The sequence below is a fragment of the Microtus ochrogaster genome, linkage group LG2 (assembly GCF_000317375.1).
Source record: "Microtus ochrogaster isolate Prairie Vole_2 linkage group LG2, MicOch1.0, whole genome shotgun sequence".
Taxonomy (NCBI): domain Eukaryota; kingdom Metazoa; phylum Chordata; class Mammalia; order Rodentia; family Cricetidae; genus Microtus; species Microtus ochrogaster.
In genome coordinates this window covers 34621787-34636999 of record NC_022028.1, presented here as the reverse complement: position 1 = coordinate 34636999, position 15213 = coordinate 34621787, and the positions used below count along the sequence as shown (strand labels likewise).

The 15213-nt window shown below is 51.4% G+C and overlaps 1 protein-coding gene across 1 annotated transcript in view; it reads left to right on the top strand.

Moving 5' to 3' along the window:
• Col13a1 (collagen type XIII alpha 1 chain) overlaps positions 1-15213 on the top strand; it is a 138135-nt gene that overhangs the window by 75140 nt on the left and 47782 nt on the right. The window contains exons 8-16 of the mRNA XM_026785388.1: positions 3398-3433; positions 3975-4001; positions 4959-4985; positions 7096-7122; positions 7218-7244; positions 7947-7973; positions 9620-9676; positions 10742-10807; positions 13493-13600. Of these exons, the coding sequence (XP_026641189.1) occupies positions 3398-3433; positions 3975-4001; positions 4959-4985; positions 7096-7122; positions 7218-7244; positions 7947-7973; positions 9620-9676; positions 10742-10807; positions 13493-13600 (402 nt within the window). The remainder of the gene's footprint in view (positions 1-3397; positions 3434-3974; positions 4002-4958; positions 4986-7095; positions 7123-7217; positions 7245-7946; positions 7974-9619; positions 9677-10741; positions 10808-13492; positions 13601-15213) is intronic.

Genomic DNA, 15213 nt, shown 5'->3' with positions numbered 1-15213 from the left:
GGGGGGGGGGGGGGGAGGGCGGTTGGGTTGTGTTAAGTGGATGAGGTACACAATGGTGCACAGCATAGAGACGTGGCCTCTCCCTGTGCTCAGTAGGAGCACATTGAATGGGAGTGGCCGTGAGTGCTGTCTAAATGCACTGGTCCAGGCAATATCTATATCTGTATATCTATCTGACCATCCATTGTTATTATTGTGTATGCTTTAATATGTTAGACTAGTATTATATATTATTTATGTAAAACCAAATCAAAACAAAATAAGAATAACAACAAAATGCTAAGATGACAAACATGAAACCATATGAACATGTTTTATAATTCCCAGTAAGAAGGCCTCTTCTTCAAACATGGCAGAAAACCCAAAAACCACAGGGAAAGTTTATCTGTCTAAACATGACAATTCTAGGTGAGCGATTCAACAACAATTGAAAGCAAACCATTCAAAGACAAAAGGTGAATTGGATAGCATCTGCAAGGAGCTGATCTTAACTAACAGCTTTACTCAGACCTGGTCAGAAAAGATAACAACGTAACAGAAAAGATTAGTTAAGCCAGGCATTAGGAAGTCTGTCATCCCAGCTACCCAGGAAGCTGAGACAGGAGGATCACTTGAGTCCAGGAGTTCAGAGCCAGCCTGGGCAACATAGATCCTCTCTCAAATATATTTGCTTGTCTATACCCTTTGCATAACACATGTTACATAAATAATATATAATACTAGTCTAACATATTAAAGCATACACCATAATAATACATTCCCTCAAACAGCCAGCTCCCCAGGCTGGCATCGGCATGACCAGAAAACACTGGAAGAGGCTGTAAGCTCAGCATAAATTGAGATGTAAATTACAGTCCAGTCCTAAGCCTCCTCAACTGCCTTATTCGTGCCCAACCTCTCCAGGAAGCAGAGTCCCATTTCCATGTGGTCGATGACAGCAGAGCCTTGAAAAAGCCCTGGTTAGTCCCGGACTTGGAGGGATGCATGCTGCCTACCGGAGCCAGCACTGTGATTAGCAGAGCGTGTGATTATCCCGGCCATATAAATAACAGCTGAGATGTTATGAAGATGATTCTTGGAACCCTTCCCTCCTGACCTTTTCCTCCAGCCCCTCCGTGTCCAGAGCAGCTACAGAAAGTTTACGTTGGGAGGTTTCAGAGGTTGCATTGCAACAGTTTCCGGGTTTCTCCTTAGGCCTATTCTTAGCAACCCTTATCCTTGAGAGGACAGAGGCCAGCGCCCTCTGACATATGAGTGGTGTCACCGCTCGCTTGCCTTTGGACACGTGCCCCAAGTCCATCCTGAGACTGCAGCTGACTTCAGCTAGTCAATTCCCTGTGGATCAGCACCCGACCCTGATGCCACCTGGCCAGATGGGTGGCCTTCCTGTGCAGTGGCCTTTGAATATTTTATGCATAGACCCAGGAAGGATCCAGGGATCCTGGAAATATTTCAGGGTCACAGCACGAGTGCAGAGACATTGTCCCCGGGATGGGATCTTGTTCTCGAAATCTGTTTCTTGATTAAGACCTCCACGGGTCCCAAGATGCTGGGGAGGTGGCTCAGTGCGTAGCGCTCGCCTTGTGAGCAGTGAGCACCTGAGGTCAGATCTCCAACGCACATAGGAAAAGTCAGGCACTGTGGCACGTGTCAGTAACCACAGCACCAGAGATGGAGACAGGAAGATTCGTGGAACTCGCTGACCAGCTAGTCTAGCCAGATCATTGAGCACTGGTTTCAGCGAAGAGACACAGTGTCCTTAAAACTGGTGGGAAGAATGATAGAGGAAGACATTTGACTTTGCACTGTGGCCTCTAGGCTCATACCTGCATATACATGGACACACACATACACACACATGAGCTTGTATACAGGCATACAATAAACACAAGCAGTCTGGCTGGCTTCTGGTACCCATCTGGTCAGCTTAATTCAACAAGCGCCCAATGGCGTAGCTTTTATTTCTAGAGGTGTTACAAGCAGAATTGGGGGTAGTTCTGTGACCTGATGAGATTTCATTGGTTATTCCCATTCTAGGAATGGGGAAACTGAGGCTTGGGGAGGGTAGACAATGACTTGGCATCACACAGTTGTTGGTGACAGCTGGATTAGAACTCAGCCTCCCTGACTCAACAGTCCATACTTGCAAAGAGGCTTTGCCTTGCAAGCTCAGGGCCCCCCCCCCCCGAGCTGAGAGCTGGCATGTGTTTCAGGAAAAGCAGGTGATCCACTATTCGGGGCAGACAGAGAGGCATAGAGGAGATAGGAAGGGAGGTAACCAGGTCACAGGGATGCAATGGGGGATGGCTTCATCTTTAAAAAACATATTGGCACACACCTTTAATTCTAGCACTTAGGAGACAAGAGGCAGATGGATCTCTGAGTTTGAGGCCAGCCTGGTCTATATAGTGAATTCCAGGACAGCCAGGGTTACTTAGTGAGACTCTGTCTTGAAAAAAAAAAAACAGCAGAAATCAAATTTTTATTACATGTAGTGTGTGTTTGGACGCATGTGAGCACGTGTGCCGACAACTTGTAGAAGTCAGTTTTCTCTTTCCACTCTGTGGGTCCCAGGGATTGTACTAAAGTCACCAGGCTTTATGGCAAGTGTTTTGACCTGCTGGGCCATCTTGCTGGAACCCTGACTGATACGCGAGGCAGGGAAGTCCTTGCTGGATCCTGAAGAGAGGAGTGACCAGGCTTCAGGTTTCTCTGCTCTCTGGTACCCTTGACCTTCGGGTTAGCCTCTCAGACCAGAAGCCACAGTTTTGTATTTCTTGGGAATCCTGATCATTAGCCACTGGACTGTGACCAGGAAACGTACAGCTGACTCTGTGGCGCTCTGCACCTATAGAGAAATGAGCCCGGATGTCTCTCCTCCCCGAGAGACAGGGGCAATCCAGAGATGGCCCAGCCACTGGGAGAAGCCTGCAGAGAAGGAAGAATCTGACCCCTTCTAGCCTGAAAACAGTTTTGAAGGTTGAGTTCTGCAGACTCCCAAGTCAGCCTTAGATTGTAGCCATGAGCAATGCCTATAAATCAAGAAAATGGACTCAATTTTGGTCCAGGACCTCTGTGCAATTCAGAGTAAGCCCTGCACTGTCCTGATTGCCCCATTGGTCTGTTGTCTATTTGCATGTCAAGGCTCAGGGGGCCCAACCAGTGAGGAGTGTCCCTGGGGACTTCTAGAAGTAGGCCCAGAGGATGCTGGCTGCTTTCTTCCCTCCCCCCAGCTTGGTCCTTACAGGAACTCTGCTATGATGTGCCCTCCTGTCCTCTCCACTCTCCCATAGCCAGCGCATAGGTGATAACATGGAATCTGGGATGGGCACAGAGATAAGCCCGAAGGATAGGCTTGGCTCCTCCTCACTCATCCTTGCTGCTCTGTTTTTCCCAGGGTCAGCCAGGCACTCGAGGCTTCCCTGGATTTCCGGTAAGTACAGAGAGCTAAGATTAGCAGAGATGGGTAGGTCCTGGGCCTGGTTGGGTTAAAGTGCATCCACCAGGATAATCCCTGAGGCCATGTTTCCCTCCTGATTCCTAGTCACTAAGACCTATTCTGTAACCTTTTATGGGCTGGTAGCTCAGGGCTGGGCTCCTGCTACAAGAAAGAACTGAGGTATCTATATAGATAGTGGTGGCCAGGCAGGAGCTGGGTGAATGAACTTCCAGCTGTTACATCCCATTTGATACCAGGATGTGGGCAGATGGTGAGCCAGAGAAGTGAGCTGCTGATTGGCCTCTGGTCAGGCACTGAAGAGAGGCCTACCAGGGAAGCAGCAGTAGGGTGGCCATTGTAGTATCCTTTAACCCTTGCCCATGGAGCCTAAATAGGTTCTCAGGGGGCAGAATCAGGGGAGCCACTTGTCGGTGCTGACCAATATTAGTTTTCAAGGAATGCACTGTGCCCAGGCTGCCTCCTGGGCAGGAGACCTGGGAAACTTGGCCTTTGCATCAAACCTTTCTCTTTTCAGGGTCCCATTGGTCTTGATGGCAAGCCGGTAAGTGAATTCTTGGGGTAAGTAGACCCTTGAGCTGGGCTTTGTCCCTCCTCTGCCCAGCTCGCTCACCTGGGGCTCCTGACTCTCCTACACCCCAGGAGATTGAAAGATATTTCCATAGAAAGAAAACTGGCTAAGGGGAAGAGGAGGGAGAACTATTTGCGTAAGTCACCTCTGCCCTCAATAGGCTACCGCAGGGCAAAGTCTCTGGTGGTCAGGCTGGATGCTCAGGGAGTGGAGCAAAAACCATCCATAGACTTTGGGGAGGCAAGGAGGCAGCAGGGACAGTAGAGAGGTGGAGTGGCACAGGCTGCTTCAGTACCACCAAAGTGCCAAGATGTCTCCTGTTCTCCTCAAAGTTGGAGTTCCCTCCATAGCTGAGGCTTCATGTGCATATACTTAGGTCCACCTCTGGTCACCTTAACCCTTTGTACTTGGTCTCTTGGTCCAAACATTCATAGCAACTGGAAGATGGCTGTCCTCTCAAAGCTCTCAGAATCCCCACAAGTGCATGCCCTGGGGGTGTAATAAACACTTAACTCTCCCTCAGATAGCTCGTGTCACCTCAGGTGGGGACCTGGTCACCTTCCTAGAAAACCACATGTAGCCCAGAGGCTACAGCGGTCATGTCTACTCACCACAAGGCCAGTTACCCCCCCCCCCCCGCACAGCTGCCCTGGGTGTATATAGTGGATGTAGCTGGGGTCCAGGAAAACACCCTCAGCTCTGTTCTTCCTTGAAGAGCAGCTAACTACTAACATAGCATGCAAAGTGAAAGGGGAGACAGCCCTGCCCCTGGCCCAGTCAGCCTGCAGGTTAGGGTTTGGGCAGATGAGTGAATGACAGGTGGCATTGAGAACAAAAGCTAACAGGACCGCATAAGGAGGAACATACTGGAGCAGGCAGGGTGAGGGCTTCACTGTTTAAACCATGTACGTAAAATCCTTTTTCTTCCAGGGCCACCCAGGACCTAAAGGGGAGACGGTAAGACCCCTCACTTTCTTTCACAAGACAGGTGGGGGACCAGCCTGATCTCACTCCCACAAAGGGACAAAGCATGCCTATCACGGTCACCCCCACCAGCTGGGTACACCCTTCACTTCCCTAGATCCTCACGCCGTGCAGGGAGACATGGTAAGCCCTTTATCTCCTGCACTGGAGACATCCAGAGTGTCACCCTTGACCCATGCCACATAACTTATCGGGTCAACTAGTAACTAGCTCATGTTCTGAGACTTCACAGACTGAGCTTTTTCCAACACGCTAACATCAGCACCCTCGGGATGCTGTGCAGGGTGTTCCCTAGGAGATGGTGGCCCTTTGCTTTCCCACAATGGCTTCCCCTAAGCTGTCCCAGGACTCTCAAGTCCCACCACTGTGCACCTGCTCACAGTTTCCTAGTTTCAAGATAGAGCCAGTTGTGAGTCTGAAGCAGGAGCCTTTTCTACATCTTGGCACACTGAGGCCACTCAGCCAGGTACCCAGAGGCCTAGAGACTGGCATTCAGGTGCTTCCCACCGACCAGCATAGGGCTAACAGCAACCTCAGAAGCTCAAGCAAGTGTTCAAATTCAGAGCGTGTTGGACTGGAAATGGCTAGCCTTCCATGATCATACCCTGAGCCACCATGTCTGAACACTGTCATTCTCTTGGCGCTGGGAGGCAGCAATGATGCCAGCCCCTTCATCTTTGGCCCTGTGAGGAAGGGCAGAGCCTGCCCCAGAGGGGTCAGCCCACACATAGTCTGTCCTGCCCTCTTACCCATACATCAGCATGGGCCTCCTCAACCAGGGCGTCAGTGAGGTCTCCTGAAAGTCCATCAGACACTGAGCTGCACTTCTCCCTTGAACCGGACAATAAGGCGACCTTGACAGAAATACCAAGTCCTCTTGTGCCTTCCAGGGAACTCAGAACATAAGGGTGTCCATCCCAGCTTGCTGTACACCATGAGCCTCTCAAAATGTAGCGTCTGCTCCACCCATGCCAGTCTGTTGTTGGTTGTTTTTTCACTCTTTGCTCTTTTGGGGGACCCACCACCCAGCTCCCAAATAAATCACACGGAGTCTTCTTATGACTTATGTATGTCCAGTCTTTTCTTGGCTTGTTTCTAGCCAGCTTTTCTTAAGTCATCCCATCTACATTTTTTAATAGGGCTTTTAGCCGGGCGGTGGTGGCGCACGCCTTTAATCCCAGCACTCGGGAGGCAGAGGGAGGCGGATCTCTGTGAGTTCGAGACCAGCCTGGTCTACAAGGGCTAGTTCCAGGACAGGCTCCAAAACCACAGAGAAACCCTGCCTTGAAAAACCAAAAAAAAAAAAAAAAAAAAAAAAAAAAAAAAAAAAAAAAAAAAAAAAAAAAAAAAAAAAATAGGGCTTTTATCTCTATTCTGTATGCATTTCTTTGCTTCATACTCTGTGGCTTGCTGTGTAGCTGGGTGACTGGCTCCTGGAGTTCTTTTCCTTTCTCTCCTAGATCTTTTCTTCCCAGATTTCTCCTCCTTTTTATTCTCTCTGCCTGCCAGCTCTGCCTATCTTGTTTCCTGTCTTGCTATTGGCTGTTCAGCTCTTTATTAGACCAATCAGGTGTTTTAGACAGGCAAAGTAACACAGCTTTACAGAGTTAACGCAAATGCAACATAAAGGAATACCATACATCTTTGCATCATTAAAACAAATGTTCCACCGCATAGACCAATGTAACACATCTTAAAATACTATTTCACAACACCAGACTTTCTGGTTCAGTGGCCAGGAGAGTAGGAAGCAGGCTGTGTTGGAGTCTCCTGAGGCTCCCAGGTGTAGGACATAGAGTCCTTTGGAGTAAAATGCTCTGGCACCCAAACCTCCCATGCAGAGGGCCCTTAGGGTGTCAGTGGCTGGAGGAATGAGTGAAGGGGACAGGGAACAACTGGCCACACCTTCTGAGGCTTAGCATATAAGGCCATACAACCTTAGACAAGTTGAACCTAGGCAGTCCTGCCCTGTAGGACTTTGGACCAGTCTGAGAAGTGCCTAGGAGGCCGACATCTGTGTCAACCCAACCAGGCATGTGTCTATGACCTACCCACCCACTGACACATGTGTTTTCTTCCACAGGGCCTGGTGGGTCCCCGAGGACAACCGGTTGGTAGTTCCTCTTCCTTGTCCCCAGTAGGGAGGTTGGGGATCATGTGGCCTGGGATTTGAGCCCTGACACTGTCATTTCCTTCTCTTTGTAGGGCCCTCAGGGACAAAAGGGAGAAAAGGTAAGTGCAATTGAGGCTTCCTAGACCTTCACCAGGGCCAGAGCAGAAAGGGGTCAGAGAGGCCACTTCCAGATCTGAGTTAAAAAAAAAAAAACTCTGGAGGTACCAAGTATGTAAGAAAAAAACAATGACACCCCCACACTGTCAGTCTTGGGTCTGAAGACCTGCACACAGTTTGTTCCTGTCCACCTGCCATCCCCCAGGTTCCTGCACGCTATGACATGAACTTAGAACCCTGCTGGCCTAACTTTCTGGGCCTCCTGCATTCTCTGTCTTGTTCACTTTCTGACCAAGATTGGTAGGTTTACCCCTGGACAGTGATGCAAGATCCTGGCATTCTTGGCTTAGGGGAGATGTTCCTGGAATCCTGCCAGCCACTGCCATCATAAAGTCTGTTGGTCCCATCAGGGCTATTGAGTACTAACACAGGGCATGGACTGACAAGCAAGCTGGACATAATTTCTAATCCTACCATTGTGGTAGGTGGCATGTAGTGGGGTCCTGTCTCTGTACCCAGAACTCTGGCCCTAGGGGGTTCCTCCTGTTGCTTACTAGAGGCAAGGGAGAGGGGACCACTTCATCTGCCTCAGAGGACCCAAAGCAGAACAGTGGTACCAGTGGGTGAGGACATGCATGGTGTGTTATGGGGTGCAGATTCCCCTAATAAGGACCTAACACCTCTCTCTCTCTCCCCCTCTCTAGGGTCAGTGTGACGAGTACCCACACCGGGTAAGTGATGCTTCAAGCTAAGGGTGCCCTTTGACCCATCCTCAAGCCCAGTCATTACCCTGGGGTAGGGGGACCTGCAACCCTGTATAAGGTGCAGTGTGCTCCGCCCTACAGCTGACAATGACTTGCTTTTGGCACTGTGTCAGGGTGGTCACTGTGTCTGTTTGCATGGAGCCAGAATCCTATATGACCTTGTTTGTCTGCTGAACAAGTATCTGAGAGTCTCTTGTGTGTGTCACTTTGCCCTCTGTTGGCCAAGAGGCATGCATGGGGCTAGGTGTTGCCTCTCTGCCCTGTAGGGCGCGCATGTACTTGTGTGTGTGTGTGTGTGTGTGTGTGTGTGTGTGTGTGTGTGTGTGTGTGTGTGTGTGTGTGTGTGCATGTCCGGCAGTCCAGGACAAATATGAGGGACTTTTGAGTTAGTCATGGTTTCAGATGACCCAGATCTCCAGGAGGGGAGGTCATCTGGCCACCGCATCCTTGGAGGCAGTGTACATCTTGTCTGTTAGGAACACAGGAAACCCTTCTCAGCAGGAGTGTTAGGATGGGGTGGGATGTTTCTGAACTGAGATGGTCCTCTTGACCCTGTCTTTTCCTGGCTTCCTCTAAGTCTACAGAACCTGATGTTCACTTGTGCCCTGCTGGAGACAAGGGAGGGCAGAGTCCTTCCCCAATTTCTCCCTGAAGCCCCAGTGGGACATCCTGTCATGCTCAGTCCTGGGCAGAAAGTATAAAAATCATCTTGGGAGATCTTCCATCTATAGGGACCACAGTGTACCCAGAAACACACAATCTATTTTCCCTGGCTGCTACTACAGCTGGGCCGGGTAGAACTTAGGGGGTAGAGACTATTATACCCCTTCACCCCACTCCTACCCCTCTCCACAAACCAGGCTCAGAATGTACATGACGCTCCAGGGTCTCTGAGAAGGTATGGTTAGCATGGCCAGCCTCTACCCAGCCTCTCAGGACCCAGAAAACCATGGCGGTCCCTGACATCTGGGTCCTTGGACCAGAGAGAGGCTGTGCATGGTTTGGTGTGTAAGAGGCAGCAATAGATTTGAGGTCCAGGCCTATTCAGGGTTTTAGGGTCCTGCCGTTCCATCCAGCTCATCCTGACACAACAATAGAAAGCCGGCTGTGTTTATTTGGAACGGTGGACTTGCGAGATGGCTGTATGACCCAAAAGAAAGAGCATCCCCTGGCACAGAGACAGCACAGCTGCAAGACCTTCTGCAGTGTGTCATTGATTCTGCGGGGATGCTTAGGTCGGGGAGGGCATGATCTCTGCCCCTCAACCCTGTACGAGAACAGAGAAGGGAACAGTGGTAGGAAGTTCCAGAAGCATAGTCTAAGGACTTCAGGCAGGCAGGGACGGGAGGAGTAGTGAAGACTGAACCGGCAGGCCAGTTGATTAAGAAGTGTGAGCCTAGGAAGCCTTTAGTAGATTGGTGGGTTTCCAAGGGGTGGGCAGAGGTGGGGGTGCTGACAGGTTCCCAGGACAGCCTGGCTAGTCTAGCAGGAAAGAGCTAGGCAATGAGCGGGAAGTCCTTTGGCATCCGGCAGGGTTGCTAGGAGGTCTGTGGGCTCTCTCCTGCTCCACGTGACCCCATCTCTGCTACCCCTCCCTTTGCCTCCCTAACCAGGAGCACCCAGGCGGCGTCCTGGCAGCTCTGCGCTCTGACCCGATAATTGCCCTAAAGGTTTGTCGGTCCTAGATGGGCTCCAGCCCCTCTTGGCTGAGACGCTTCCTGGACACAGAGCACAACATCGCACATCCCTGGGCCTAGCATGGGAGGATGGGGCTCTGCATGGCTCAGTGTGTGGCAGCTGCCCCCGTGTGCAACAGGAATAGCCTAGAAGGGCCACCCCAGATGGGCTCCTAATTCCCTGAGTTTTCAGCCCGGCTGGCAAGTTGAGGGGCCTTAAACACATGGGGTTGACCACCCCCCTAGGTCTTTGCCTTCATATGGATTCTAACATTCCAGTCATCTCCACAGGTTTAGCCTAGGAGACAAAAAGCAGCAAAAATGACCCAAAATGAAAATTATGTTAGATAATGTGATCGGAAGCTGCCCGTCCTCCTAGAAGTGGTTGACCATTCCTAAGACAACTTTTCTGGGAGCTTACCAGCCACAGAATGAGGCCTCCACAGTACTTAGTGAATGCCTCACAAGCCACACCCTCAGCCAACTCAAACCCAGAGGCCAGGCTTAATTTCCCTTGACCGTGGTCCTCAGATTCGCTGATGTCAACTATTCTTGTCCTACCAAAAAGGAACCCACAGGGACCACATGCCAGCTTGACTCCACGCACCAATTTAGCTTGTTCTGTGGCTCCCGACCCTCAGCCCAGCAGCGGCCGTCCACCCAGCAGGCCTGGGTGGGGCAGTGCAGTGTTGGGTGGTGTGTTACATGGCCCGAGTGGCCTGGTATGACTTCAGAGGTGGGTGGGTCTGGTCAGGGAGAGCCCCTCTTCCGGAACTCAAGGAGGCTACTAGCCAGTAGCCAGAGCTGAGGCAGGGTACTTATGAGGCCATGCCTTCAAAAGGACAGCTGAGGCTGCTGCCAAAAGCAAGATCAGCATTGTGTCTGTCCCTAGAGCTGAGCCTCAGGGGTGCCTACCACACCCCCTCCCCCAAGTCTGTCCTGCTGCTGTGTTCACACTGATCTCTCTCCTCCTCTTCTCTCCACTTGGCCTTCTGGGGACTTCCTGCATCACTCTGAATACCTGCGACCTCTGGCCTTCCAACTCCTGTCTCTCCTCAGCTGTTGCCTCTCCTCAATTCAGTGCGGCTGGCTCCACCCCCTGTCATTAAAAGGCGGACCTTTCAGGTAGACACCACGTGGAGCTTTCCCAGGGGCTTGGCACATCTTGGGGTCGTGGCAAGGCAGCTGGGGTTACCCACTATGCCAGAACCTGTTTCTAACAGTTACCGCAAATTAGACAATCATTGGCCCAGTGTTGCCATGAAAGCAGAAAGACACAGTATACAGGCCCCACCACAGCATGACACCTGACAGCCACCAACAGTAGGCATTCCGACATCCTGTTTGCAGGCCTGATGATGTCTTTCAATGGTATACCACTGTCTTTATTGCACAGATGCAGAGATAAAGGCTCAGATATGTTCAGTAAGCTGCTTGATGTCACAGAGCGAGGATTTATGCCCAGGTTCTCTGCCTAGTCCCAGTGTGCCTCAGCTCCCTCCACAGTAAAGTAAGAACAGGCACAGGGACTGTGATAGGGCAGGGAAACTGAGTCACGGGAACAGCAAGAGGGCGAAATGGACATGAGAGCCAGATGTCTGACACCTGAACACACTCTCCCTGCTCAGGCACACATCCTGCTGAGTTTCACCCCTCAGAGCCTGGGTGTGAGGAGCGAGGGAGTTTGTAGAACAGCATGGCCCACGACCAGCAGGCAAACAGCTACTTTCCTGCCTTTTGCCTTGTTGTCTCCAAGGAGGCTTGGCCAGGGGCAGGTTCCCAGGGAAAAAGCGTCATTGATTTTTTTTTTTTTTTTGAGGCCCCATGTTGTTTGAGGTCACATGAGGCCAGGGGCTGCCCATCTTACCCTTCATCTGCCTTCTGCGGCCCAGGTGTCCCCAGGGGCCTGGGAGCAGGGAGTGGCAGGACCTTGAGCTACTTGCCTGGTGAGTCCACAACCCAGGAACGTGGATACTCAAGTCCCTGACTGAATAAGGCTGAAAACTCACTCCAATGATCAGCTAAAAATACAGAGTCACATGATACAGGCGCAGCCTATTAAGCATTCAGCCCATTCTTGTAGAGCACGGATCGCATTACCCCACCAAATCCTCGAGAGCCTCCAGGGCTCCAAGGGTTGCTCAGGAGGCCGCTGGCAGCTCAAAGCAGCGCCAGGCCCATTCATGGGCTCTCATCTTGCTGCAGACAGGCCCCATTTGAGGGAAGGTGAGGTAGTGCCCCTGAACACGCCACACACACACACACACACACACACACACACACACACACACACGAGTAACTGTGAGACTTGCTTGCTCTAGGTCCTACTGTGAGGGCTACAAAGGGTGGCTCAGTCAGTAAATACCTGTTGGGCAAGCAGGAAGACATGAGTTCAGACCTCCAAGCACATACTTGTAATCCCAGCCCTGGGATGGGAAAGACAGGAGACTCCCCCAGGGCTCTCTTAGCCTAATCGGTAATCTCCAGGTCCCAGTGAGAGAGCCAGTCTCAAAAGAAATGAGCGCAGCCTGTGAGGAATGATACCCAAGACTACACACATACGTGTGTGTGTGTGTGTGTCCTCCACACGTGTGCATACACATACATACCAGAACCATGCATGATTATCTTATGGTAGCTGCATTCCCTGCTCCCCATGGGCCATATTGTTCATTTCCAGTTGGTAGAAGACCATAGAGCAGTGGTTCTCAACCTTCCTAATGTTATGACCCTTTAATATGGTCCCTCATGTTGTGGTGACCCCCTGACCATAAACTCATTTTGTTGCTACTTCATAACTATAATTTTGCTGCTGTTATGAATCATGATGTAAATATCTGATATGCAGGATATAGTATGATTCCCAAAGGGGTCGTAACCCACAGGTTGAGAACCACTTCCCTAGAGGAGTAGATCCAGCTGCCACCTGTTGCTATGTCCATGTCCAAGACACAGAGGTGGCTCGGCAAGACTTTCCCGTATTGCCTTGACCCTGGTTTCTAGAGCAGAACCAGAAGGAGTTGCCCTCATGATCTCTGCAGACTCTCTGGGGAGTTAGGGTTTTATACTGTCAGCCACCATGGGACATGAGAAGGCCTGCCAGTTTCCTATCGATAAATATATATTGATTGTGCATGTTGCACAAGGTAGTCACGAGTTAGCCGCAAGGATCAGCTTACGTAAGAGCCAATCCTGACTGATGCATTTAGCAGATGGTGCTGGAGGCCACTTCCAAAGGGCAAGGGCTTGACTGACGAGCCCAGCTCAATTGTACAGAGAGCCAGATAAAACTTATAAAAATGACCTAGGGTCTCATTTGATCCTCTGGAACAGGTAGTCAAAACCAGCATATGCTAAGATGGGGAACAAGGACCCCCATGCTCCCATCCTGTCGCTGGGAGGCCAAGGCTGATGATAAACTCAATACATTAAGAGAGCGGTAGAGGCAGGCTGCAGACCACATGGGCTCAGCCCAGGCACTGGGCCAGGCCAGGAGCAGGGCCTGGATTCAGGCCAGCGGCCATCTCTCACTCTCTGTTTCTGCCACTACTGCCAAGTCCTCTGCCCTAAAGACCTCTAGAAGCCCCCACAGCTCAGCAACCCGATGTCTTGGAGCACTCCTTGCTGCTGTTAGCCCCTGCATGCAGTCACCATCACTGCCACTGTTACCCTCACCATCCACCCACTGCCCCCCACTGCGTTCCTAGCAGGGTCCACAGAGGCCTCGGCAGCTGCATGGCACATGGTGGGGGCGGGGCCTGACCGCTGCTCTGAGACCCTCTCGCTAATCCATGTTTTCTCTGATTTCAGGGGGAACAAGGCCAGGCTGGCATCCAAGGCCCTCCAGGGCCACCAGGCCCCCCAGGACCAAGTGGCCCTCTGGGACACCCAGGGCTGCCAGGGCCTATAGGGCCACCTGTAAGTATCCTTCTTTTCTGCTCCCTAGAAGTCTCCAGAAGCCTCTGAACCTTGAATAGTGACCAAAATGACAGAAACATTTTGTCAAGGACCTGAACATGGGTGGCCTCTGCAAGAAACCATCCATGTCTGTGACTCTGCTCGCCTGTTTGCCCTCCCAGCTCTACCAACACAGCTGCAGGGCCATGTCAGTCATGGTCCCTGTGGGTCGCTCTAATAAGTACTACGTTACATCACTGCAGAGTAACTGGGGGAAGTCTGAAGGGCCTTTTCCATCTGTCCCCAGCCCCAGTTTAAGAAAACCAGAGTCAGGGCAGTGGATTCTGGACAGGTACTGGGCGTGGCCTCTGATGTCTATGTCTTCCAAGGTAAATGCAGGATCCATGCTGCTGGACCGCCTTCCAGGCGAGCTTCCCAGTCAGTGGGGCCCTGTGTCCATGGGCCTGAGGGTTGGTACTGCCGCTGCTGGGGAAGGGTGCCATGGACATCCCCGTCAAGCGGCAGATCCACCTCCAGCTCACTCATTTTCAAACTCTGGCCGAGACCATGTCCTCCACAGCCGCAGTATAGCAGACGTATAAGCGCAGAATGCCGATAAAGTCTTCCAAGTAGCTTGAAAGAGATGACACCAAAGTCATTCAGGTTCGTGCCCAGGCCCGTCAGCTGCTCTGACATTTAGCCATCTTGAGACTTCGTGGACCGTCCCTGTGACCTGGACAACAGCTCTGGCCACCGTGATCTCCCATTGGGCTAGGAGGGCTGTGCTGTAGTGACAGCCTGTGCTTAGCTTGGTCCCCAAAAGGCATACTTACACAGTTTTACCCCAGGACTTCGGCGGGGGTGAGGAGTTAGTCATACCTCCATCCTTCTGTCAAGGGGGAAAACAAACAAACAAAAAAACTGAAAGGAAATGAATTTAGAAAATTGAGCCAGGCTAAGCTTCCAAAGTACCCCAAATTCACGGCTTTGCCAACTACCACCCTCCGACCCAGTACTGGGCTCTTGTTCTCTATATGACAACAGGGTGTATTGTTTTGCTTGTTTGCTTTTTCTTAGATCATTTATAGAGGAATAAACCCTGAGTGTATTTTACACCAGTTGAAACAGACTAGACCTAGGCTTCATGGCTTTCTCTGGCCCACATTTACTGCCCAGACCTCCACCCAAGACCACAGTACCCAGTCACCCTGGTCTCTCCCTCGGTACCCACAGGCCCCTGTACCCACACCAACTCACCATGGCCGACTGCTGTGGCAGACGGGGTCCAACAGGCTCTTCTTCAGGGACTCGGGGCCAAGGGCAAGATAAGGGCTTTGTTGGGCAAGGTCAGCTTTCCAGCAAGGGGCCTAAATTAGGAGGTACGTGACTGAAGGATCTTTACTAAGCCACACTGCCAATTTAGCCCCAGGCCACTGACCTACTTTCCAGTGGGCGAGCTCAGCACAGTTGCCCACAGTGCCCACATGGCTCCAGTCAGAGATGCTAGCCTGTTGTCCCCACGTGCCCTCCCTAGGTGTCAGATACTCTCCAGGACATCCTGGAGCTCTCTGGGGTTCTCTGCTCCAGCCTGGAGCTCTCTGGGGCTCTCTGCTCCAGCCTGGAGCTCTCTGGGG